At 42.2% G+C, this 26,032-nt stretch overlaps 1 protein-coding gene across 5 annotated transcripts; it reads right to left on the bottom strand.

The window, feature by feature from the left end:
- TCAIM (T cell activation inhibitor, mitochondrial) lies at window positions 1-24,456 on the bottom strand. Of its 5 annotated transcripts, none has more exons than XM_090284590.1 (11): window positions 24,380-24,456; window positions 18,163-18,235; window positions 15,457-15,592; window positions 14,361-14,514; window positions 11,109-11,361; window positions 8,420-8,542; window positions 6,527-6,624; window positions 6,163-6,254; window positions 2,962-3,194; window positions 2,229-2,360; window positions 1-311 (listed from the first exon to the last, which is right to left on the bottom strand). In XM_090284590.1, exons 1-11 carry the CDS (start codon window positions 24,444-24,446, stop codon window positions 71-73), a joined length of 1,602 nt encoding a protein of 533 aa, XP_090140716.1. In that variant the 5' UTR covers window positions 24,447-24,456; the 3' UTR covers window positions 1-70. The 5 variants fall into 5 exon arrangements, with proteins under 5 accessions (XP_090140716.1, XP_090140717.1, XP_090140719.1 ...); XM_090284591.1 differs by lacking the exon at window positions 24,380-24,456 and adding an exon at window positions 23,874-23,972; XM_090284593.1 differs by lacking the exon at window positions 15,457-15,592 and having other exon boundaries at window positions 24,380-24,445.
- Between the last annotated feature and the right edge of the window lie 1,576 nt (window positions 24,457-26,032).

Here is a 26,032-nt window from a genome sequence, read left to right as displayed (position 1 = left end):
TTATGGATTTAAATAAGTTTAATTTAACAGTTTCTTTCTTAACTCTTTAAAAATAATACAGATTTCTGGGTTATTTAATGGCTTCTCCGCTTTTCCAGTTCCAAGGGATGCAGAGGTCGCCATCTTGCATAACAGAGTAAAAATGCGAAACGCAGAGGTGCATCCCCTGTAGGTAGGGCAGCGACTGTTCCAGAAGCCTCTTACAACAGTCCACCATCTGGATACTAGACACGCTGGGCTCCTTATAAAACTTTTCCAGGGAAAATTTCTTCGTTGAAGCCTGTATCAATTCCTTTTCAATAACCTTTAACCTGTTATATCAAAAATAAAAATAATATTGCCACCAGCAAATAAAAGAACGTACAATGTCAATATATGCTCACAGCCCTGGAAATGGTGTCCACAAAAGGCAAGCTGTGTGCTTCTGGAAGACACACCCGTGGCTGTCATGCAGCACCTCTGATTTCTCCACACATCTCTGAAAGTGTTTCTTAAATCTCTGTAGCAGCAATGGGCTAAAAGTAATTACCACCCCATTAAAAAGCTCTCGCCCTGCCTCACCCAGTAGCTGTTAGCTCAGTGAGTACCGCACCTCGCGTCTGGCCCTCGGGCAGTACTGACTTCTGGAGATGCCCGGGTGAACAGCAGGCTCACAGCCACCAGGCACCTGCGCCCAGGCTCTCTTCCCGGCCCGCCCCGCCCTCCCCTTCGCTAAGGCCACCTTGTGTCTGTCCCATCAGGGGTTTGACCTGAGGCCTAGGAAGTGAGCAGCTCAAGGCAGGAAGAGCTCAGCCGGCCTCATGGGTGGACGGCGCTGGGGAGCCCCGGGCCGAAGGCGGGGAAGCCCGAGCTGCCGCTGCCCTGGCTTCCGAACGGGACTAATCGGGCACCGTGATGGTTAAAAATAGCCAAGCCTCCTCTTTTGCCCAATCTCCAGCTCCGACGCAGGAGCAGCGGATGTGCGGTAAGGTACCCGGAAGCTAGGAAATGGGAGGAAACAGAAGTGGTCGCTGTGGCTGGTCGGCAGTTACTCGTGCTGGTCGGTCGTTACTGAATCCCTTCCTGCCACAGACCCAGAGCACTTTCTCAAGTGCTGTTCCTTTTTCTGTGAGGTGACTCCTTCTAGACAGGGCTGCCAGAGGTTTGACACGGTGGACAGGGCTAGGGTCGCCAGGGCTTTCAGGATGTGTACTCTGTGCAGGACCGGGCGGAAGCACTCTCAGGTGCCAGCGACAGCAGGGGTGGCCAGCGTTTTCTGTACGTGGCCTTCCTCACTTGCTTTAAGAGATTCGAAGAGTCTGCCTAAGAAAGGGGAAGCCTTGCAGGATGGCTGGGTCGCTCAGTTTGGAGCGTCATCCTGGGCGCCAGAAAGTGGTTCTCCAACCACACAGCCCTCTACACCTCTCTGGGCAGGACCCCCGTTTTCCCACTGCTTCCAAGAGAAGCCTCTGGTCTCATCCTAGGGTTTCCTGGGCCACAACCTCCGTAATCAGTAGGGCCCGTCGGTCCTTCTGGGGTGTCGTCTCAGAGGGGCTTCGGGTCCCCAGGGGCAGCCCTTGCCGAGGTCTCTCCGGGGCTGTGCCCGGGTGCCTCTAATGTCTGTAGCAGACTAATTTTAAACACTTTTACAAAAACTGTTTTTTGCCTCTCCTTATAATTCTCTGGTTTATCACACTCACACCAAAAGGAAAAAGGAAACGGGAAGCTCTGTGCCTAGAGCGGGGCTGGTGGGCGCTCCCTCCCTTCTCTTCCGATGCTGAAAGCCGGGCTGGAATTTCCCTCCCGTGACACAAATTATGCCTATTTTCTAAAATCCTCACCCAAGGATATTTTATTCATTTTAGAGAGAGGAAGGGGGTAGGGAGAGAGAGCGAGGAACACCAGTGTGAGATAGAAACATCAATCGGCTGCCTCCTGCACGCACCCGGACCGGGCATCAAGCCCGCAACTTTCTGGTGCACAGGATGACGCTCCAAACTGAGCCACCTGGCCAGGGCTCCTGAGGTGCCTTTTATTTTAACAAGCCCTGCTTCTTAAATTGAAGTCCATGGTGTAGAAAAAGCCACAGCCAATCCCTGGCAGAACGAGGAACTATGGGACACCCACCCGCTAGTCCGTTGCCTAAGTGAAGTGCAGTGTTACTGTGTCACAGTTCTGAGTTCTGAAGACCTGCCTTTGTGAAGGTTACACTGAATGATAAGACCTCACAGAGGGCTGACAGCACTCACTCGTCTCTCCTCTTCAAGTTCTCTCTGGCCTGCTGGGCTCTGGTGAGAATAAACCACTGCAGGTTTGCTGGGTCGCAGAGGGTTGGGATGTTAAAGTGCCCGAGATCATGCAAGCTTGGAGCATATCGGTCACTGGAATGACACACATGAAAGGAAGGCCATCAATCCCCTCCACCCCCCACTCCACCCCAAAGAAAATATTGTATGAGGCTGATACGTGGAGAAGGAATCATCAAGGAAATCCACCCTAAAAGTATAGCCAAAATGACATGCAGTCCTGCTGTGCCCAAAGAGGCACTGTATCAGGATGACCACACCCTTCCAAGCCCTGTGACCTTCCCCATCTGTGAAAAGGGGCCTGGGACCCATTTCACGGTGAAGGGGTGAGAGTGAAAGGGAACACACTTCAGCTCCAAGCACAGTGCCCGGAAAACAATGTACGTAGTATATGCACAAAAAAACACTGGCTATTGATTTAACATTAGTGTAATCCTGTCAAGCTTTCCACAGGATTGACTCTGCCCTGTAGTGGCAATATATTTACAGAATGTTCTAGAGATTCAATCCTTTGGTTCTCTCTTGTTGGCTTCTCTAATGTGTAAAGAGTGCTGCTAACAGATGCAGTAACATTCTTTAATTCCTAAGAACCACGCACTGAAATACAAGCCATCGACTGACTCACGCAGCCCATCTATGTGAATAAATAAAAGTCATTCTTGTGTTAGGTATTTACCTGCTGAGAATCATTTGTAAACCACGCAGACTCCGAGGGTGAAAAGGTATTCTGTTTTTCAATAGTCGGTTATAGAACACATCAACAAGAGAGTAATATTCTTCCAGCGTCAATACTGGCTGTAATTCTTCGATATAAACAACCTGTATGCCACCTAGGAGGTAGCTAATTTGGTCTTCTAAAAGCATCAGCCTCCTCTGAAGGTCAAAGTAACTTGGTAGCCTTTCAAAAAGCTACAGGATTAAAAAAAGAGAAATATTTAGTTTTGCATTATAACTCAATTTTAGGTTTCCAAAAAATGGCATTGAGATATTTTAACAGGATAATTACCGGTATTTTCCTAGAAGGACAGTTCCAGTGAGCAATAAGCAAGAGATTGAATGTAATGCTGGAAACATTAATATTCAAAACAAACCACATTGGGATCTTAGGAATTTTTAGATAGGAATTGAAGACATTGCAGAAAAAAAAGAAATACGTTCCAAATAAAAATAAGTCCCATGTACTGACAGATATTTAGGAAGAATCTCAACTTAGTTTAGAAAGATTAAGTGGTATAATAAAGAAGGGCTTTAGAAATAAAATCTATGTATTTCAATTCTATTTCTTCAGAATTTACTTTAATCCACTTAAATTTAATGCAATAAACACTGCTCAGTACCTACCATGTACTTGAGCACTAAACTGGACTACAGGTTATAAGCTTGTCCCTGCTGGCCAGGGGCTCAGTCCGGGGACAAGGAAACAAAATAATGATCAGAATTCAGCAGGTGAGGTGCCTGGGCAGGGGGAACGGACACAGGAGGGTCAAGCAGAGGTTCCTAAGGAAGTCCGACGCGACCAATCGGGCAAGAGAAGTAGGACTCAGAAGGGGGCAGAAGGGAAGCAGAGAGCGCAGCTAGCCCGGCAGGGGCTGCCTCTCACACACCAGGGGTCTGGTGTGCCCGCCGGCAGGAGGCGCACCTGCAAGGGCACAGGCGGAGCTGCGGAGGCAGCTGGGCCGGGGCAGGGCCGGCTCCGTGTGCCACATTAAGGGCTTGGATTTTACACAGAAAGCTGTGGTCATGCCAACTCTCAGGGCAGTTGAAAGGCATTGAAAACCGCTACAGTACAAGCAACGACAGTATAAAATTCCTACACGTGACTTACAATGTACTTCTAACACTTGGCCAAACATAATTTTACTACTTTTTCAGTTTTCCTCTCAAGGGGTTATTTATAAGTGGCAACTACATTGTAAAAAACCTTTATTTGGCGATCACTCTAGATTTGTAGACCCTTCCCCCAGTTTCCCCCAAGGCAGCATCTTGGAGAACGAAAGTATCCTGCCACAACCCGGAAACCGGAGTGACACAAGCTACTAACCTTATCAGACGTGCTGTTTCATCTGCGCTTCTTTGTGCGTGTATTTAACAGTGTGCACGGGTGCACGCCCACGGGTAGGTTCGTGGGACATGACCGACCGCAGTCAGGATACCACGGGGTGGCTCCCCACCCCTCAGCCCCTGGCAACCACAACTCTGTTCTCTCTATAATTTTATGGTTTGGAGACTTTTAGTGCAGGTGACCCTTTGAGGCCGATGTTCTCAGCTCAGCGCCCCCCACCCCGCGCTGCGTGCATCGGCAGCACAGCCCTCCCCCCCAAACGCCCCCAGTGGAGCAGCGCTCGCGTGTGGCTATGCCACGCTTTGAATAACCACTTGGACACTGAGGGGCATCAGGGTCTCTTCCTAGTTTTTGGCTCCCATGAACGGTTGTGTACCGGTTTCTGTGTGGGCATAATTTTTCATTTCTATAGTATAAATGCCCAAGGGGCCCCCTGGGCAGTCCGTGTCGAAGGTTGGAGAAGCGGCCACGCTCTTTCCCAGGGGGCGCGCGCCATTTTACGCTCCTACCAGCCACGCGGGAGGGAGGCGTTTTCTGCGTCCTCGCAAGCATTTGGTGGCGTCATTATCTTTCTCGCTAGCCATGACAGGTGTGTAGTGACATCGCGTGCCTTTAATCTGCACTTCTCTGGGGTTCATCATGAGCATTGTCTTTGCATGTGCTTATTGTCATCTGTCTGTCCTCCTCTGTGACACGTCTGTTCATATCTTTTGCCCATTTTCTAGATGGATCCTTTTTTTTACTGTTGAGTTTTGAGACTTCTTTATATATTTAGATACGAAGACTTTGTCAGACTTGTGGTTTGCAAATATTGATTTGAACAGATACTTCACCAAAGCAGGTCTGTGGATGGCAAATAAGCTCATGAAAAGATGCTCACCATCATCCGTCATTAGTGAAATGCAAAGTAAACCTGCGGCGAGACAGTACCGCACACTTATTAGGATGGATTAAATGGAAAAGGTGACTGTAGCAAGTGCCAGCAGTTTCTTAAAAAGTTAAACTACCCAAATGTAGTCAGCCATTCCACTTTTAGGTATTTATCCAACAGTAAGGGAAATATATGCCCACAGGAACATTTGTAGATAATGTCCATAGAAGCTTTGTTTCTAATACCTAAAAACTGATATGACCTAATGTCTGTCAATAGGTGACTGGATAAACAAGCTGTGATATATCCATATGATGAAATACTACATGGCAATAAAAAAAAATGACTTTCCTGATACATGCAAACAGCATAGATGAATCTCAACATGGTCACGTTAAGTGAAAGAAATCAGACCACCCCGCCCCCCAAATTATGTATTCTGTGATTCTCATTATATAAAGCTCTAGACATACAAACTATCTAGAGTGATGGAAAGCACACCAGTGATTGGCTGGGAGGTGTTCTGGGAGGGAAGAGAGGGCTGGCCTAGGGTCTGAGCGTACTTCTGTGGGTGATGGATGGATACGTTCACTGTCTTGACTGTGGTAATGGTTTCATGGACATTCACATATGTCCGATCTCATTAAATCACACACACAATATACACACAGTTTGTTGTATGTCAATTATACCACAATAAATCTGTTAAAATCAAAACAAAACAACAGAATGCTTCAGAAAAGACTATAAAATTTCCAAATAAACACTGACTTAAAAATGCAGTCTTCTAGGTAGTATTTTAAGTACAGGATACTTAGCACCTGCTCTGAAAAGAAATGTAAGTATGATTAAAAATTTTTTTATTTCATTGACATAGTAGCATAGTTTGAAACAAAAGTATGTCAATGACAAATGAGTGGTTTCACATTTCAGCTCCTCCTTACCTTGGTCCAGTGATGGTGGACGTCCATTGTCCCCAGCATCACATGGCCCACTGCGCTCACCCCGGAACGGTCTGTGAATAGCACCGTACATCCTGATGATGGAACAAACTCTGTGGTTACTGTCCTGAGATGTCTCATTCTGTTAGCATTGAGCACATAATTACTTAAATTTAGTGTATAAGTTCAGGTTTAAATTCAGTAGAAGTGTAAAGGCTAATTTTATGTTGTTGATTTATTCAAAAGAACATTTAAAAATTCAGCTCTGATAAAAGTCACCTCTGGAAAGACTTTTAACACTTAGTTTTCCTCTACACTTTACAGATGTGTACAGCAGCTATTTTAAAAGAAGATGGAAATTATTTACCTTTTGCATTTTTAAGTGTTTCCAAGTTCTGCTGTGCTAAGCGGCCTAAACTATGCAGCTGGCTACAGCGATGGGCAATGCCCCAGCTCCGCTGCCACCTGGTCCAACAGAGAGTACACAGTGATTAACACCTGGCACCTCTGAACACGGAGGCATGTAGTCACCCCAAATGCTCAAGGACGCGCGTGCTTCCAGACCAGCACAGCTTTCAAGAAGCAACCAAATGAAAAATGAATTGTGTACTAGAGGGTAAAAATATTATTACTCATGCTTAGGCATCTAAAGATTTAAAACAAGCAAATAAGTTTCTATTTTAAAATAAGAGGGAGAAATGGGAAAGATTTTGAAAAGATTTTTTCTTTCTCCACCTTGCTCAATGGTGATTTTGTTTTCGATTTAAGTGCCAATTAGGAATTCCAGTTAGGTTTATCAGATCCTTTTTTCTTATTGTCCAGAAAGTGATTTTTACGACACCATGTAATCTGCTCATTTTATGCATGAACATTAGATCTGAGTGACAAAGTAGAACCTGACGTTCACGTGACGTCACAACGGTGCCGCTCTATAAGCACGAAGAGCACAGGTCTCCTGCGGCATGAGAACGCCCACCTTTGAATCTAATTCTGGAGTTCACTAGCTGTGACCTTGAACTAGTTGCTTGTAGCCTTCCTAAAGTTCCTCTTTCATACCTGTGAGCGCGGCCCTTTCCTACTGCCCCGGGAGTCTAATCAAAGGTGAATAAACGGGAAGGAGCGAGGCACTCCACACAGGCTCTTGAAAAGCTTAGGTTCCTCCTTCATCTGAACACTGAATCTGATGAACGCCATTTGTGACAAAATGAAATTGGTTTAAAATTTTTTTCCTTTAACTTACAATTGAAAAATGTAGATATAATTTTAATGAATAACATTGTGATAAAGCTACTAAGTGCTATTCTTATTAAGAAATGGTCTTCCATGTAGGCTCCTTAGAATTAGGAATGATGTCATTAGTCACAATGCTTCCATCTGTTGGTGACTTGGCTGATTTTCTGGTAAGTGGGGGAGCAGTCATGTTCATGGGCCTCAAATGCTTTGGTCTCAGGATGCTGCTGCATTCAGAACCCGCGAATACCAGGAAACCTTTGTTTATGGGGTTATACCCACCCACACTTACTATAGTAGGAATGAAAGCCGAGGAGTTCCTCTGCAGTATTGTAAAATAATGCTTATTTCTTTTTGTGTTTAAGAAATCCTTTCATTTTACTAATCCCAGTCTGCTTTGACAAATCTTTTTAAACTTATACTAGAAAAAGTTATTTTCATGTAAACAAAACCAAGAACAATATTCATTTTTTTCTCTCCTTTCCTCTTTTAAACTCGATACCAACCTTACATGATGAAGAAATTTTTTTTTTTTAATTTTATTTATTTACTTTTAGAGAGAGGGGAAAGGAGGGAGAAAGAGAGGGAGAGAAACATCAGTGTGGGAAAGATCCATGGATCAGCTGCCTTTCACGCCCCCAAGTGGGGAACCCAGCCTGTAACTCAGGCATGTGCCCCGACTGGGAACTGAACCTTCAACCTTTCGGTTTGCAGGCTGGCGCTCATCCACCAAGCCACACCAGCCAGGGCTGAAAAAGGATATTTTTATTACAAACTCATTATGTAAAAAAGTTCAACTAGCTAGCTACAGATATCTCAGTATCTAAATCTTACTTCACTATTTTAAACAATAAATTGAGAGTTTTCTTACATAGATGAACATCTAATTACCTTCATAAAAAGATAATTGAAGAATATTTAGTTGTCCAAGTAATTAAAGTAAAAGACGCAAATATTTAACTGCTGGAAAACCCTACGTCTAGGTAACGCATGTTCCCACTAGTCTGTAAACCAGGCTCGCTGTAGTTACCTGATATCTGAGAGCTGCAACTGATGAGACAGCTCCTCTTTTAAACGATCTAGTTCTTTTCTAAGTGGCAAACTGTTCTCCAGCTTTTTAACAGCACGTTTCCCGTTGTTATCTAACCAGGATCTAGAACGAAAAAAAGATACACACATTTTAATTGCAGTGCAGACGTGCCTACTATGAACAGACAAATGCATTACTTGGAAGCGGTCCCAATGGTAAACCTTTACCAAATTACACGTGAAAAATAGAGGAGGGGCGAGGCGAGTGTAGGTGGAAGTGGCTGAGATGCGGCCAGCGGGGCACTGGGTTGGGGGGAGGGAATGCAGGTGGGAAGGACATCAGGGTGGTAACCACACCAGCCTGTCAGAAGCAGGTGGTTCAGGGCACTTGGTGGTAAAAAGACTAGACTGGTGAGTCTGATGAAGGGAGCGACTTGGGTAGAGATGAGGGAATAAACACTGCGAGCTCTGGGTACTAACGAGCAAGATTAAAATAAAGAAAGCCATTGAGGTCTCCCCAGCTAGAGTCCATAAAGTAACCCCTGCGAGTGCCTTATCCGGACGCACTGCCCTTTCAGTGTGACCAGCACCACCGGATGGTACTTCTTTGGTGGCAACCCACGGTGAGGAATATTGTAAATGGTGACTGAGTACGCGCGTGGGCACACACACACACTTACTTATATATTGAAATATAACTGAAACGTGTATTCTGAAAAACAATATTTAAACTTACTGACAAAATGTATTTAAGAAATTTAAAAAAGGAACGAAGCAAAACAACTTTGCTGGTCCCAAGACAATAAATTGTGTTATGATCTTCAATTTGAAAAACACTGACTCAGCCTATAATCAACAGAAAAAGTAAATAAATGCATTATGAGTTAAATCATGACTATCCAGTTTTTAAACATTCTACAGAAAAAGTTCCAATGGTACAGTTGTCCAAGGCGGCCTTTTATGGACACCAAGACTGGTTCAGAACTTAGATACTGAAAGTGAAATATAATCATCTGACCAAAATTCAAATAGAAAAAATAGAAGTCTCATATTAACTGATATCTTAGTAGCTAACAGAATAGCTTTCAGTGATTTTTCTACACTTCAGTGGGAAAGACAGAACATTAGGGATTATTTTGTTTAGACAGAAATGGGGCTTCTTGGCTCCTTCCAAATTCAATTTTATATAATTAAAATATTTTTTGTTATATTATTTGATAATCAGAATATTTCCAAAATAAGGGAATACTAAAATTTATATAAAGAGTAGCATTTCTTAATGTTTTTTAGACTGGTAAATTCCTTTTATTATAGTACATAATTTAAAAAATTCCTTAGGTATTAAAATTTTCATTATATCCTTTTTTATATGGCATATAGTAAAATGATTTTGAAGTAAGATTAAGAACAATTTGCTGAGAAATTAAAAATTACACAGCATGTCCAAAAATCTAGATTGGAATGTAATTACCAGATGTATTGTGAAAATAGATTAAATGGAGCTTTTATGATCTGATAATTCTATTCTGTCTTTTAAAAAACCCAACTGATTCATTTTCAAATATTTTGTGTTTTATTTCACAATAGTAAGAGACTATTTCAGCTTGTATTTCTCAACAAAAACAAAATTATTTAAAGAATTAAAAGTCCACACTAAATAATACTGTTATATTTTCTCATATTATGTCCTGAAATATTAGAAATACCTTAACATGCTTTCAGGAATAAATTCTGATCAGGTGACTGCAATTTACAAATCACGTAAAGATCAATTTGATGTAAAGCTGATTTACTTTAATGCTACTTCTGAAATATATAATTCAGGACATGTTCCTTATGATTCCTCTTCTGTAATCTACATGTAAAATGAAGATGAATTAAACAATACAAGAATAAAAATAAAAGTTTAAACGGTACATGGCCAAAATGACCATGGTGGCTAACAAGTTTTGGCCCAGTTGCTGATAGTCTAAACCCCTGACTAGGCAGCACTCTTCAGCCTTATTTGGGATCCAGCTAGATAACAAGGGGAGGAATTCCTGAGTTAGCACAGACAATCCACAAAGCAAACGCTCTGCCAGTGGATAATTAAGGGTAATTTACCACGCTATAGGGAGCGAAGATCCCTGGTAAGCCACAGGCTCTTTAGATACAATCACAGGGCCAGACTATGTGGCTGGTCTTTACCGCCAAAAAAGACTGACTCAAAACCCATCAATGGTGACTTACAGGCAAATGATAGAGAAATGTTTATATATGGTTTTTATAATTAAAAATTTTATCAATCTGTTCCATCTGATATTAAATGTTGACTCCATGTATGTTTATTATGTATGGCTTATTACAGTAAAGATCTTACTATTGAAGTCTCCAAAGAAAATGAAAATGTTTAACATATGAAGAAGCTTATATTTTTAAAGTAGATGTAGATAATATTCTTTCTTTATATACTAGGGGTAACTCGAGGAGTAGAATTTCAAAAACTTAAAACAGTCTCCTGTATGTGTTTGGTATGAAAAGATAAAAATATTTAACACACTTGGAAGTATTCTGACAACTTTAAGAAACATGAAATGTCTTTTACATATGGTTACTGGGTTAACTGCACTGACAGGATTATTTTTCCTGAAAAAATTAGACTTTAATTTTAAACGTGAACTACAAATACTTAAGTACAAACTTGTACGTACGTTAGAGTTGTTTCCACTCTCGAGACTTGTTCGAGGTCTTCATCTGGGTCCTTGAATCCAGTAAAGGAGTAATATGACTTGTCCCATTTGATGGGCCTGTCAGGCACCCTTTTCGCCTCTTTGAGAGGCGGGGGATGCACTCTGCTGTTCGAGCTTTGGACGTGTTCAACTGATAAACTGCAGGAGTTGAGAATATATAATACTGTGCTTAGCAGATCTCTGGTGTGCAAAGTAAATTTGACTGCTCGAAATCCTAGAGAATATAATTCCCCCAAACAATGAAGACAGATGATTATTTGCTTTATTTAACTTTTTTTTCATATAAAATTCATAAAATCAAAACCCTTTAAAACATTCCATTACCAATTAAAATTCATCCGTCTGTCATGGAGCATTACTTCCCTTCTCCAGCTCTGTGCTGACACTATCCCTGCCTTCCTCAATCCCTCTTCCTGGCAGGTCCCTTTACGAGTTTGGCACCAGTGACTCAACCTACCCCAGCCCAAGAAGGGGATTCAGAGTATTTTCAATGCTGCCTATAAATTTGGTTTCTATGGTCTAAGAGATGGTAAAACTCTACTACGAGCAAGGGTCCACTAAAAGCAGTTTCTAAGAAGAAGGCGGAGGGAGGTGTAGGGGGGGCTGCCCCGTGACTGGTTCAGAAGAGGAGTCAGACAGCCTAGTCTCAGTGGTGACAGAAACCCATCGAGAGTTTTCTCCGTGATTGAAAGAGACTGTCCTCGTACTTGCCCACCCAACTAGCTCAGTAACTCAGCACTTTTGAGAAGTGACTTAAAATTCCCTAATTGTTTAATTGTGCCTCACAAACTGATTTTGATACTGGGCAGTCATTGAGTTAAGGTTAGTTACCTAACTTGCTAAATCATCAACAGGAAATCCACTGTTTTTTCCCCCCTTTATTGGGTGTTATGCGTGGTGCTTAGTTAAATTACATAACTTTTCAACCAACTGCATCATCATTATCTCTCCTTCCAAATATGAACAAAGACTCAAGGAGGTTAGAAAGACTGCAGCAAGGGCTTAAGTCTAAGCTGACACCACCCCAAGTATTTTCTCCACTGCAACATGTTCTTTTTTCTTTTTTTTAGGAGTATTGCAAGTGGTTTTGAAAATTTTATCAATATTACAAAAGTATATCCTTATTGTGAAATTAGAGAGATATATAGTGAAAATACAAGTCTCCTGTTCACAGGCATACAACCTTGCACCTCTGCTAGACAGAACCCCTATTAACAGGGAGGTATGTGTGCTTTTGGACTTGTACTGTCTAATATGGCAGCTACTAACCATGGGTGGCGGTTTAAAATTACATAACATTTAACACGTTCCGTACCGGGGTATTTAAATGCTTTTTAATCTTCTGTTCCTACAGGTTTTAAGATTTAAATATGGTTATATGGCTAATATTAATGAAATGACTTCATGAAATTAACAATTAAGCTATTACTATCCTTAATTAATTAAAGAAAGCAGCCTGGCTGCTGTGGCTCAGTGGATTGAACATTGGCCTGCGAGTCAAGTGTCGCTGGTTCGATTCCGAGTCAGGGCACATGACTAGGTTGCATGTCAGGTCCCCAGTTGGGGGCGTGAGTGAGAGGCAACCACACACAGTGATGTTTCTCTCCCTCTCTTTCTCCTTTCCCCTCTCCCTACAAATAAACAAATTTTTTAAAAAAGCAAATGAAAAATTACTACTGAATGTCTAAATAACCTTATTTAATTACACGATCAAATGACGAGAATTCTCGCCACCCGAATGCAACGTGTTAATATTCAATTCCTTGATGACACTAGGCACATTTCAAATACTCAACAGCCACACGGGGCTAGCGCCTGTTATGTTTGTGCAGATACAGAGCATCTACATCATTGCCCCGCTCTAGACGTCTTCTATGTGCTTGTGTGTGTTACATATGATATATATGCATATGCATAGCATTCTTCAGTAGAGCTGTTCCTTTCCTTCACAATAGGGTTATGAGCTGACTTTTGTTTCTGAATACTAAAGATTAGAGTCTGTCTTAAATAAAACTCCAGATCAGATGGAGATGGAGAAACAGCCAAGGGAGGACCCTGTGATTCCTGATCTCCCGCATGCAACCACGAGAGAGTGACAGGTAGGAGAAGCCATGTGACCCATGTGACCAAATGCAGGTCTGAAGAGGCTGGGTGGGGTGCTGTCTCAAACATAAACACCGTTTTAGTGCTTTTCAGACCAAGCTCACACACACAGCATTTCACCTCTTTCATTTTCACAGTGAAGGACCGGAAGTTAAGGTCACACAGCTCGTCATCAGAAGAGCTAGAAATAGATTTTAGCTCTCAAAAGGCCTATCAAATTTTGACTTTCATTAATAGTTTGTTTTTAAGAATTATTGTGTATCCACCCCTGCTTTTTATCCTACCCAAAGACTTTTTTTTTTTTTTCATTGCTTTTTTAGAAAAAGGGGGGAGAGAGAGAAACATCAATGTGAGAGAGAAGCGTTGATTGGTTGCCTCCTACCTGCCCGGACAGGGAATTGAACCTGCAACCTCTCGGCTATGGGATGACACTCTAACCAACTGAGCCACACGGGTCAGGACTACTGTGTATTTTGTAATTGTTTTAGCATTAATTCCCAGAAAGCTCTTAGTAAATGTTTAAGTTGTTTTCAAGTTCATTCTAAAAATAGTAATTTCCTCAAGGATAACTGAAAGGCTATATACGTAGAGAAATAACAGAACCATATTTCCCCTTAGTTTTAAAGCAGTGACAGAGGACCAAACAGAAGGCTATATATTAGGAATGATTAGATTTAAAACATCTGGCTAAGTTCAAGACCCATGTTCTGTCTCCATGGCCCTGGGAAAGTCAGTGGACACTGCTGAATTACAACTGGGCAAACACTGCCTACCTCGCAGGGAATTTAGAGGATTAAGGAAGAGAATGTGAGCTGCACTTTACAAAAATATAAATTGTTACACAGTTTGACACTTAAACCAGCACTAAAATAGGAAGGGGACAAATAGGAATAGTTCAATTTTACAGACAAAAAGTTTAAACACAAAAAATGGCTTATTGAAATACATGTGGCTAGGAATAGGATCTAATTCTAGGAAAACAAATCAATTAAATGATATTATTTTTCTATGACCAAGGCTTCAACCCAAAGGTATTCTGGCAATGTCAGACTGAATGAACCTATTTAATAGGAAGCTTGCAAAGAACAAACTAGAAATAAGAAAACGTACCAAAAGTACTAAAGGTCTCCTGGCCATCAGAGAGATTTTGGTCTGTTTCTCTTACATAAAATGTGAGCTGAGTTGGTTTCAAAGACCTGAAGCCTGGTTTCTGGAGGTTTTCTAAGTAGACACTTAATCTCTGAAGAGAATTTTCATTGACTTCCTGGAAAATAATTATTAAGGTGCATTTACACACAAAATAGAACGAGGAAACAACATAAACTATGTCCTGACCTTTTTAACACATATTGTAGGTTTAACACATATTAAATGAATCAGTATTAAAAGGTGTTGGGATTTCACAGCATTGGTAGAGGAAGAAAAATGTTCACCTACTACTAGGTTTAATTTTTCCATACGTGTTGGATTTAAAAACTTGGCTAACCAACGTCTATCAGATATCACAATCAGAATATTTTCCTAAAGCAAAGAAGAAAACTGATTTGTTTTCAATTGCAAATAGAAAAATGTAATATAATAATGTTCTAATTTTCAAGAGTTTTAAATTCCTTTTCATGTTTGGTCAGGTGTCAATGTTCGTAATGAAGATAAAAGGAACCAATGAAAAAAATTCCAAAGCATTTACTTTTGTAATATATTATCTAATGTTAAAAAATATTGGCCTTCGTAGCTAAGTTGATCCTGAGTTATTTTCCATGTCAGGCTGCGTTCCTGAGCTCACACTGAATGAGCTGCAGGGACGTGGATCGGCAGGATGCGCAGGAGGGACAACCGTCAGGGCATTGAAAGACCCTTCTGGGTCATCCTTGGAAAAGGACTGATCATGGGAAGAGAGGCGTTCAATATTCCTTTACACCTTCAACTTTACTCAAAAACAAACAAACAAAAAAAACTGGTACAGAAAACACAATTAATAATACTCTTAAGAGTCTATAGCTTTATTACCTGCATAAAGTACGTCAGACTTCATTAAAAAAAATGCATTTTCCATTGGTAGTATCTACATTTAAAATCGGGTCAAAGTACTGATTATACGTCACCATGACAGAACTGCAAATTTATAGAACCCACAGCATTCTACTGTGGCCAAGGTAAATAAACCAAACAGAAGCGCAGACTAAAGGTTAAAATAGTAAATGTTTACCCTTTCTCGGGGGTGCTGGCCAAAGAAATCTGGATGCACCGCAAAATAGAACGGCCTCAAAGCATTGACTGCCTCAGCTCCCGAGAAAGCTCTCGCATAGGAAAACTGGCGTGGAAATACCTTCTCCAGACATAACCTTTCAAAGAGATGGGGACTGATTAATCATTGGGGCCCTGGTGTAAAAGCAAATCCCCAACGTAGAAAGTGACGGCCACACTGAAATTACTATGCACGGAAAATGTCACAAAAACAAGAAAGCAACGAAAATTCAAAACTTTGTGCTTTTCTGGTATCTGCCAAGTTGTAATGAGCAAGGAGTGCCATATAGTTTCTAAAAACAGTATATATAAATTCCTCTGATACAATATGAGAAGTAATATTAAATAATAATAATAATACAATTTCCCCTCAAAAACCCACTTGGAAATGTTAACTGGTTTTGCAGCAAATGATGACAATTTTCTATGCCATTTTTTTCTTCAGATTAAAAAACCTTTAATATCCAATAGTGTCATTTTTTTATAAGTGAAAATATTTTGAGAATTATGATATAATGCTTAAAAAGAAGATACAGACCTCTCTCCGTTCATTTCCTCATTACTGGTGCGCTGATATTATTCTAGTTGGATAACCTGACATTTCAGTTTTAAAATTTGGCATAACTCACCTGAGATTGTTTTGTTTTAAGTCCAGTTTTAAATCTAAATGAAATCATTTGCAATTTTAAGTAAGCACTTCCCTGACACCTATTTTTGCATGTTAAAATTTACCTCCTCCATTCTATAACCGACTTCATAAAGAAGTCTCTAAATATTGGACACATTTGTGTCTCATATGCTATGTGTTCTGAGTCTTTTAAAAAGTTTTCTATTTTTAAAACGGTAGGACTATAGAATGATTTCTGCAGGTTTTTTCCAACAGTCTAGACGCCGCCGACACATTTTCAGATTCCCTTCGGTCTGGTCTGGTTTTACATGTATCTGGTCCGTTCCTAAGGTCAACGTATAGGCTGTGCGTTGGGGGTTATAACTGGGGTTTGAGCAGCAGAGGAAACGGTGAGCCGGGTGTGACGTCCTCGAACGAGGCAGTTAACGTAAACGTGAGCGCCGCCGCCATCCATTCCCGTCCAAGCGTCCGTCCCGTGTCCAAACGCCAGACAGCCCGCAGCCCCGTAGCTGTCCTGCTGGCGGCCCGAAGTTTACACGTCTGCAGAACGCAGCAGCGGGCACTGCTCGCCCGGCAAGCTCAGCCTGGATGCCGGAGGCAGAGGGGCAGGCAGCTCGGTCCGCGATCATTCCTGTCACTGCGGCCCCACCTTTCTCCACGTCGCCAAAGCCCAAAGCCTCAGATTCCCTGCCGCGCGCACGAGCCGGCCGTCCCCCGTTTCCAGTTGGTCTCCTTCCTTCTCACTTGGCAGTGCCCCTTGGAGTCATTCCTTCTTCCCGCTGTCCTGCTACCAGCGGTCAGCACAGAACCGGGCTGCACGGCTTCATCATCGGTCTGCTTTTCCCTAACGGACCGTATGTTGGCTGATTTTCCGGGAGTCCCACTGTCACTGTGTTCCCCCCTAAAGCACCACTTACGGTCTTCCACCGCCTGCAGAATCAAGCCACTCTTCGTCTCGTCAGTACGTCCTCTATAACCATTTCCAGTCTGTCTCTCAAACACGGTCTCCAGCCACCCCTTAGAGACACCCCCAGTCCCAGCGCCCGACTGTCAGCCTCCTTCTCCCCTGCCTTCAGCTTGCCGGCTGAGCTGATACCTCCTCCCTGCCCCTCACTGCCACCGAGCCAAACTGTATGCCCGCTCTGTGCCAGGAGGCAATGTGCCCGTTTTCCCCAGAACCTTCCCTTTTAAATCCTCATTATAAATAGCCGTTCCCTCTTGTAAACTCAAAAAGCAAACAAACAAAAGCTAGTTGGAACATAATACTATAATATGTAAATGATATATTTTCACTTGTTCTTCTTTCCTTCCTCCTACCCACCCTCAACTATCACTGTATTCTTGAAGGCGGTAAATATGTTTTATGTATGTGTTGTCATTTGCTGTGTTAGTTTTGATCTGCTAAAAACCGAGGCCAGACAGGATTAGATAGGCAAGACAACTACTGGGAAGGGAAGAAAGAGGTAGGGAGTACTTTCAGACCACGATCCAGGTCTGACACTTGTAGAAGGAGAGCGGGAAGGAGGGCGTGTTGGGTAGGAAGTCTTGGGGTGCAGCACAATGCCAAGAAGGGCTCAGCCATGCCAAGGGGGAGTCCTTGAGCCAAAGTCACCCGCTGGAGGAGTCCTGTGTCTTGCTGGAAAGATTCCGACTTAGGATTTATATTATACACACATAAAAAGCGAATACAGCAGCCAAATGACCTTAGTATTCAATTTAAAGGCCAGGAGTGGTTTTCCAAATGACAGCAGTAGGCTTGAGGGCAGTAAGATAAAAATTGCGCCGAGGACAGACTCCATCTTTTTCCGTCCTACGCTGCTCGCACTGCACTACCCTGAACAATGGCATTCTTTTTACCTTCTGCTCTGGATAGACTCTTGCAGGCCCTGACTGTTCATATGAATTTTCTTTTTCTTTTCTTGTCCTCTACAATATAACTTTAGAATTTGGAAAATAACAATAAGTTAAAATTAGCCAAATGTAGAACAGATCCCCCCTCCCCCCATACTAACTATAGATTGGATCAAGAGGCTTACTTACCTCCTCACAGGTCTCAGGTAGCAAAACATTTCTGAATATATATGTACGTCGCCTTCCACGCATCCATCAATTGCTGAAAAGATAAGCAGGTATCAGTAATGAACAGGTGAAAAACTACCATTTACATCAGCACTCACCCAAACGAAATACTTAGCTGTAAATCTAACAAAATATGTACAAGGTCTCTATGAGAAGATCTATAAAACTCTGATAAAAGGAGTCAAAAAAGAACTAAGCGGGGAGAAAGTCCATGTTCATGGATAGAAGAGTCAGTGTTGCCATGATGTCAGTTCTTTCCAACCTGATCTACAGAGTCAATGCAATTCCAGTCAAAAGCCCAGCAATGACAAGCTCATTCTAAAGTTTATATGGAAAAGCAAATGACACAGAACAGCCAACTCAATACTGAGGAAGAACACGTGGTGGGACTGACACTGCCCAACGTCAAGACTTACTGTAAAGCTACAGGAATCAGATAGCATGGTACTGGTGAAAGAACCGATAAACTACTTCATTAAAGTTAAAGACTTGTGCTCTCTGAAAAACAACGTGGAGCATGAGGAGACAAGGCACAGACTGGGAGAGAAATATGTGCTAAAGACATACATATCTGGAAGACTGTTACACAAAATACACACGACCTTTAAAAAATCAAAACCAGACTTAGTTGAGACAGCAAAGGTACAAGGCTCAGAGCTTGCAAAGAAGAGACTAGAAGGACATACATATGCAATCTATAACTAGCTATCTCTAGTTAGCTATTGGTAGGATATTAAGTGCTTTAATTTTCTTATTTCTTAGTTTATTAACAATGGCCATGTGACATGTGTCCTTAAAAAAAAAACAATGGCTTTAGCATACAAATTAAATGAAGAAAATGATGATAACAGAAATGAGCATTGTTCATTCAGTATTTAAGACAGGTCCCTAGACCTGGGAAACCTGTCTGTCCAAAGACACTCCTGGACGGTGGTCCCAATCTAGCTCAAGAACAGCTCTCCACACTCACACATAATGACAAAGATACTGATAAAGATACTAATACGTGAGATAAAACTGTAGATAAGAAATGAGGACTAATGCTTGGGAGGCATATATATGATCATCTAAAAATATGAACAGGAAGTAGGTTAAACAATATGCAGCAAAGCTCCAACCAACATCTGTTATTCAGCATAAAAGGATCCTAGAAGCAGCCTTGCAAAGCAGAATTACTAAACAATGCAAAGCACCTAGGCCTACGACCGCAACAATGCACCCCGTTCTGATTGTTCCCTCCAGCGGAGCCCTACAAGTTCATAAAATCAGAACGCCTCCATCTGACGAACTATGCAGGTGATCCAAGTGACATGCTCTGCTCATTTGCAAACGCAAGACATCAACACAAACAAACCACTGAAAATAAACGGTTTTGAAATCAGAAAGTTAAAGCATAATACAGACAATAAAACATTTTGACCTCAATTTAGAAAAGACTAGCTGCTTCAAATTTGATGCATCCAGAATTTCACAGGAGGCCGACAAGTCACTATTCGGGAATTTACAAATGTACACATTTATGAGTAAGAACTGATAGAAGCAGCAGCTGATTTAGCCAGGAAAACAGCTTGAAGGGTTTGTTTAAAGAGTTCAGAATTAATCTCCAAAGAATGACCTACGGCAAAATTGCAAAAATTGGAGACTATATCCTTAATGGCTTTCAAACATGGAATGGAACCCAAAGTCTGTTTGGAGAGAATTGTTTAGCATGTTTTGGAAGTGTTTCCATCAAAAATAATCAAAGAAGAACCCTGGCCAGGTGGCTCAGTTTGCTGGAGCCGTAAAAAATGTTGTGGGTTTAAATTCCCAGTCAGGGCACATACCTAGGTTGTGGGTTCAGTCCTTCGTTGGGGACTGTACAGGAGGCAATCGATGTTTTTCTCTCTCTAAAATATCCTCGGGTGAGGATTAAAAAAATAACAATCAAAGCAGAAAAAAAAAAGTTCCTGTACTTAAAGTACTGGTCTTCAGTTGTCCAGAAAAATTATTCATTCACCGTTCACTTTGTAATCATAGGGTATAACTAAACAACTACTGGGCAATGACTAATAAAGGACATTAAAACTTGGAAACGTGACAACAGATTCTCACAACGAAAATAAAATGTTTTCAAATACAAGTATGAACATTAAATCATTGTCTCTAGATTTATAAAAAGAAAAACTTAAAATAAAAGCTGTTATGGGTTAAGAGTGAGGTGTGTCTAGCCTGCTTTCTCTGTGAGTAGGCTATTTATTAAAATGGTTCACGCTGCAGTAGCTTAAGAAGCTTAAGAGAATTGGGATCTAGGCCTGTGCTGGATAATAAGGTAGCTACTTGCTACATATGGCTACTGAGCACCTGAACTGAAGTGTCTTAAGTTAAAGTACACATTAGATTTTAAAGATTTAGTACAAAAAATGCAAAGTATTTCATTAATACTTTTTTATGTTGAAATAACTTAGTAAAATTAATTTCACTTGTTTTTGTTTTAAAAGCAAAACACAACCTGGTTTGAATTGTCTTTTGCAATTTACTAACAGAAAAGTTAAAACGACATCCGTGGCTCATGTTGAATTTCTACTGGACTGTGCCGATCTAAGTCCACGCCGGGCAAAAGCGCTTAAAGCTAACATGCTGCTGCCAGAGAAGGCAGTGTGCCTGGCAGTGAGGGGAGGGAGGCTGGAAGGTCTGAGATCTGTACGCAAACCTTGACTCTAGCACTGACTGGCTGAGCGAGCAAGGGCAAGTTAGCTCACCTTCCCGAGTCAACTAGTAAATAATACGGGTGGTCCAAGATCAGTCTGTTCCTCTACAAAGAAGCTTCCGTGACGTGAATTAGATTATGTGCAGTTGGTAAACCAGGAAAGACGTTATATCATGTGCAGTTTTCCCTCCAGCATGTTAATGGTTTGGAATGATCACCGGGGGGCTTTCTACAATTAAGAACACTTTAGCTACATGGAAAGACTTAAGGAGAAAAACCTGAAAATCCCCTAGTAGTTCCTTCCTTTGGTTCAAGAAACAGATGGTTAGTGGCTTCAGGTATCTCTGCATTTTCCATGACATCAAGCAATCTGGGAAGCTGCTGATACAGATGAAAAAGCTAGTTTTGAGTGGTGTGAATTTTTTTTCCATAGTGCCTACTTTAGTGTATTGTTTTGCAGAATGTCAGGATTTCTAAATATCACAGTGTATGTTATCACAGTGAAAACACTATGTACTATTGCTCCAAACTGTTCTTCAATTTCAACTTTAAAACATTTCATTAAGTGAGAGAATATATTGAGCTAACAATCTGAGTCTGCTAGGCAGTAATTTTAGCCAGAAACTATCTTTGTTGTAGAAAATGTTTGTACAGTTAGTGAAAACTTTAAGGAATTTTGTCTTTATTTAATTAAAAAAGGAAAAATTACCATTCTAATACTAGCAATAAGGATTAACAAATTTAACATAAGTGAAACAATAGTAAATATATGCATCATTGGCCTTTAGCTGATATTCACTAGACTGAAGTTATCTTCATTGTGTGTTTAGGAAAAAATGTTGAAAGACACCTGTAAAATGCTGGAAATATTCATTAAAGATTTTCTAAAAGGTGAAATGTAATCCAGAACATTGTAATTATGTTTTAACTCTCTGAATATGGAATCCTGCATCACATAATTGTAAGTGTTTTTAGGAGTACATTATGTGTGAAGGTAGGGGACAGATATAGGATTTTTGTGAAACTTAAGTAAAATTATATATAATTAGCAACATCTGGCAAATAAAAATTCATAAAAGTGGCAACTATTATTAGTATATAATTCCCTTCTAATAAAGTCTTACATGTTGCTAGAACATGCAGTAAAATACATTTTGACTGGAAAATTCAGAATTATCAAAATAAGGGATCAATGTCCAAAAATCTTAAAACATACAGTGTGAGGCTACTAAAAGTTTTGCTTGAATCAGTTCTTTGTTTCCTGTATGGTGTACCCTCTTCTTGAGATTTAAAAAAAAAATCTAAGTGGCAGTAAGGTTAGAGCCCGGCTGCTTGCTTTTCCTGTGGCGCAGACCTGGGGTCGTCCTCATCTTTGCAAGACCAAAAAGCCAATTTTATCACTTCCGCCAGAAGTAACAGGTCCCCGGAAAACAAAGCATAAGGGATCTGACTGAGAAGTACAATGTCAACTTCTTAATTTACTATGAGGAATGTAACTGCTAAGAAGACTAGAAGATTCAGATCAGCGGTTCTTTCCCTTACTGGACTAGCCACACAGAAAATCAAATTACTATCAGCAGATTGAATATACGCTGCTTCAGAGGAGAGCTGGGGGCTCTCCTTTGCTAGTGAGAAGCACTTTGAAAGTCGAGGGCACCCAGGCCAATCGCAGGGCTCTTGTCTTCAGACAAATTCTTACATGGGTGGTTCTTGTATGTACCCTATGGGGCTCACTATCCTTCCACTGGGAAAAGCCTCAAGCACGCTGCAAAATAACTACAAAGCTCACACCGTCTTACCAGACTCAAAAGGCAGTCTGGGTACCCAATTCATCAACAGGCATTTACCAAGCACTTATGATGTCAGGTTCTGTGCAAAGTATTGGGAACAGAAAAACATTAAGGCAATGTCACCTCTCCCAAAACTGTACTACAGCCCTAGGAGAGAGGGTGGGAGTGGAAAAACAGACACAAGCAGATAAAAGAATGCAGCAAATGAAATATCAGCCACGTGCAGAGTATTATGGGAAACTCTCAAGAGCTACACCTGGAATTCGGGGCTGTGGAAGGTCTTTTCCAAGGAGATGGTGTCCTCCTCTCTGAATGAGGGCGGAAGATAGGAAAGGGCACAACCCATTTAGAAACCAACGTAAATGACTGCTATAATCCACTTAATAGTGGTATTAGCTTCTATTTCATAAAATGAAAAATTCTTATTTTAACCTCAGTTCTGTGCTGTGAAGTAAGGCATTAAATATTCTGTTCACGTTCAAGTAAAATTTCGTAGAGATCCCTAAGTTGGTGGGAAAAGTCCAATTTGGATAGTCTAAGAAAAATTTTCATTTTGCTTAAATCATTTTTGATACAGAAACAGTAACGTGTTTGCCAAACAGAGGTCCTCCGATTGATCTTTGGCCATTTGGCACTTTTATTTGACGGTAGTTTATTTCGACAAAGTTCATATCCTCAGGCTAGTCTCATTTAAGCTGTGATTTCATTAGTAACTACCTTACTCGGTTTTTAAAAGGAGTTTTTTCCATCAAGGAGGGACAAAAACGGGCATTTTTCATTGCTTTTCAGCTGAATGCTTCTCTGGGAACGGGAAAAAAAAGGCAAAGAAAAAGCAAAAGTAATAAGTCCTATTAGATAAATTAATGAATTGTGGCAAAAGCCAAGTATCTAGATTCTTTAGCTCCCGTTTCTAATCTTTTGCTATGATATTTGAATCATCACAATTTCCTAGGCTAAGTCAAAGACTTCGGGTAAGTAGCCCAGTCGGAAGCAATGAGGCCCAAATAAAACGTCTTTGGTTTCTCATTTCAAAACAAGTGAAAACAGAAGCGGTGCGGACACTCCGGCCCCCGGCAATGCCTCAGTTCCAGTGAGCCCGCCGAGCTAAGGTGACTGCGCGCTGCCCACCGCGACCCCCCTTTCTGCCCTGAGTAGCCCGAAGGAACAACTGGAGCCCCTCCCCTCCTGCTCCTTACAGTTCCGGCAAGTGTCCGCCAGGCGGGCTTCCTCCGAACTGTCTCACCTCCGACCTGTGTCACCTCCCACCCGGTACCAGTGAGATGTGCGGGGGCGCGCGCGGCCGCGCCGGGCGCATGCGCACCGGGGCGCCGGTCCGGCCCACGAGCGCGCGCCGCAGGGCCTGGCTCCCGCCTGCCCTCGCCCACTAGACCACAGCCCTGATAGGCTCCTGCCCTCCGTGCGCTCTGAGCCCGCACCCCTAAAATCTCAGCTGGGCGCGCCCTGCTCCACCCGGGTGCCCGACCCGGCGTGTCCCAGGAGGTGAGACGCGGCGAGGGACGGGGCCGCACGGCGCGCCCTCATTGGCTGACGCGTGCCAGGCCTTCTAGCCTGGAGCGCCTGCGCGCAGCCCGACACTCGGGGTGCAAGCTTCGGCGGTACTCGATCCTGCGCTGACGTCAGCGCCCAGGTGACCGCCCCGCCTTCCCCGCCGCCTTCAACTCCCTCGGCCTGTCCTCCTTACCGCCCGGCCGCAGGGAGCTGCTCGCGCCCGCGGAGAGCTTTAGGACGCATGAGCGAGCGCTCCGCATAGGAAGGACTGGGCCGGGGGGAGTCGGAAATGATTGGGCGGCAGGTGGCGGGGCCTGGCCCAGGGGTCGGTGGAGCGACTGAGCACGCGCTGCAGGGCGGGCGGGCGCGCTACAGGGCGCGCGCATGCGTCCCCTCCCCCCCAGAGCCCCCACCTTCCCAACCGTCAACCCCGGCACCCGGAGAAGGGGCAAGGCTGCCTCCGCAGATCCGCCCGCGGAGCTTTCGGAGCTGACGCTTTGGGATGATGCCAGTCCCAAATGTTGCTAATTTTTTAAAATTTCTCTTCTCCGGTTTGCATTTCCTTTTCATTTTGGCTCTTTCAATATCTGGCTATTTTCATACCTTAAGCACCCTCCTCCGCCTCCAGCTTGGTTTCTTACTATTAGCTGTAGTTCGCTCCTATGACTTTGATTCCCCCTAGAAACGGCCACAGGTGAAATCAGGCAAATAACAATAACCTATATGTTCCCTTTCCTACGTGTTCGCATTGTTGACTGAGGGGGGAAAAAAGCCTCCGTTTGTTCAAACCCTAAAGACTCTTGACTTCTCATTAGAAATAACCTGGTCACTTGTGATCTATTCCACCCAATCTCCTTTTTCTAAAAGCTTAATTTATCCGCTCTCGCGTCTTCATCCTTTCAAACGCTCCTTGGCTGTCGGCATCTAAACTGTCTCATACTTCTCTAATTCCTTTGTTTGGGTTTCCGTTACCTCCTATAGAAAAGAATTTATAATTGCCCATTTACCATTCTTCACTTGTCCTCAAAGGCACCTCAAACTGATGGTAGTAATACCCAAACTTACTTTATTTCCTAGGGGCCACATTTAAATAATGGCAGTTACAGTCACCAGTTTGTTCTTGCATCTCCCGTCTCGCATTCCTAATAGTATTTATTCGTGCCACATTTCATCATGGCAAGTCGTTTTGCTAAGTGCTAGGATTTAACTTGAAGCTGCGTGAGGTTACAGACTTATTCCAGTGATGCTGCCATTACCACATTTTGGGAACGCCTTTAAGAAGTACTTTCAGCCCCTGTAGTCACGACTTACTTTTTTATTACCTTAGTCAGATTTTTTTTTTCTCCAAAAAAATTTAAATTATGGTTTAAAGTATTAAATCTAAAGTATCAAATTAAGGATTGAGGGTGACCACTTTAGAGAATGACTGTGGTACAGATTCTAAAGATGACTTCAGAAAAGTAGTTTTTAACTTTCTAAGGTGGTTTGGAAGGGACAATCCTTGTTTGGAAATTTAAGTTCTGGTGTATTTGTTTAAAATGCTGTTTTCTTTAGTCATTACCCAGTGTATTTTCAAAATACGTATAGTATTCTAAGGTACATTAAAGGAAAACTATTCACAGGGTAATTTAAACTTTTTGGGTATAGGCCCTTGTCAGGTAGCTGAGTTGCTAGAGCAACAGCCGGATAACGCCAAGATTGTGGGTTCCATCCCTGGTCAGGGAACATCCAAGAATGAAACAATGGATGTATCAATAAGTGGGACAAGTTCATGTCCCCCACCCTCTGCCTCCTCTTCCTTCCTCTCTCTCTAAATCTAAAAAAAAATTGGTCTAATTCAGAAGGA

The sequence above is a fragment of the Furipterus horrens genome, unplaced genomic scaffold (assembly GCF_987537825.1).
Source record: "Furipterus horrens unplaced genomic scaffold, mFurHor1.1.pri manual_scaffold_7, whole genome shotgun sequence".
NCBI classification, from domain to species: domain Eukaryota; kingdom Metazoa; phylum Chordata; class Mammalia; order Chiroptera; family Furipteridae; genus Furipterus; species Furipterus horrens.
Note: the sequence above shows the minus strand (reverse complement) of the source record. Positions and strands in the feature narration are given on the sequence as shown.

What these genes read in the sequence shown, in the direction of transcription:
- TCAIM (XM_090284590.1), bottom strand. Translation starts at nt 24,446, where the DNA reads ATGCGGAGCGCTCGCTCATGCGTCCTAAAGCTCTCCGCGGGCGCGAGC. An exon ending in CAGCTCCCTGCGGCCGGGCG is followed by an intron (nt 18,236 to 24,379) that starts GTAAGGAGGACA and finishes TTATCTTTTCAG; the next exon opens with CAATTGATGGATGCGTGGAA. An exon ending in GCCAGCACCCCCGAGAAAGG is followed by an intron (nt 14,515 to 15,456) that starts GTAAACATTTAC and finishes ATTATTTTCCAG; the next exon opens with GAAGTCAATGAAAATTCTCT.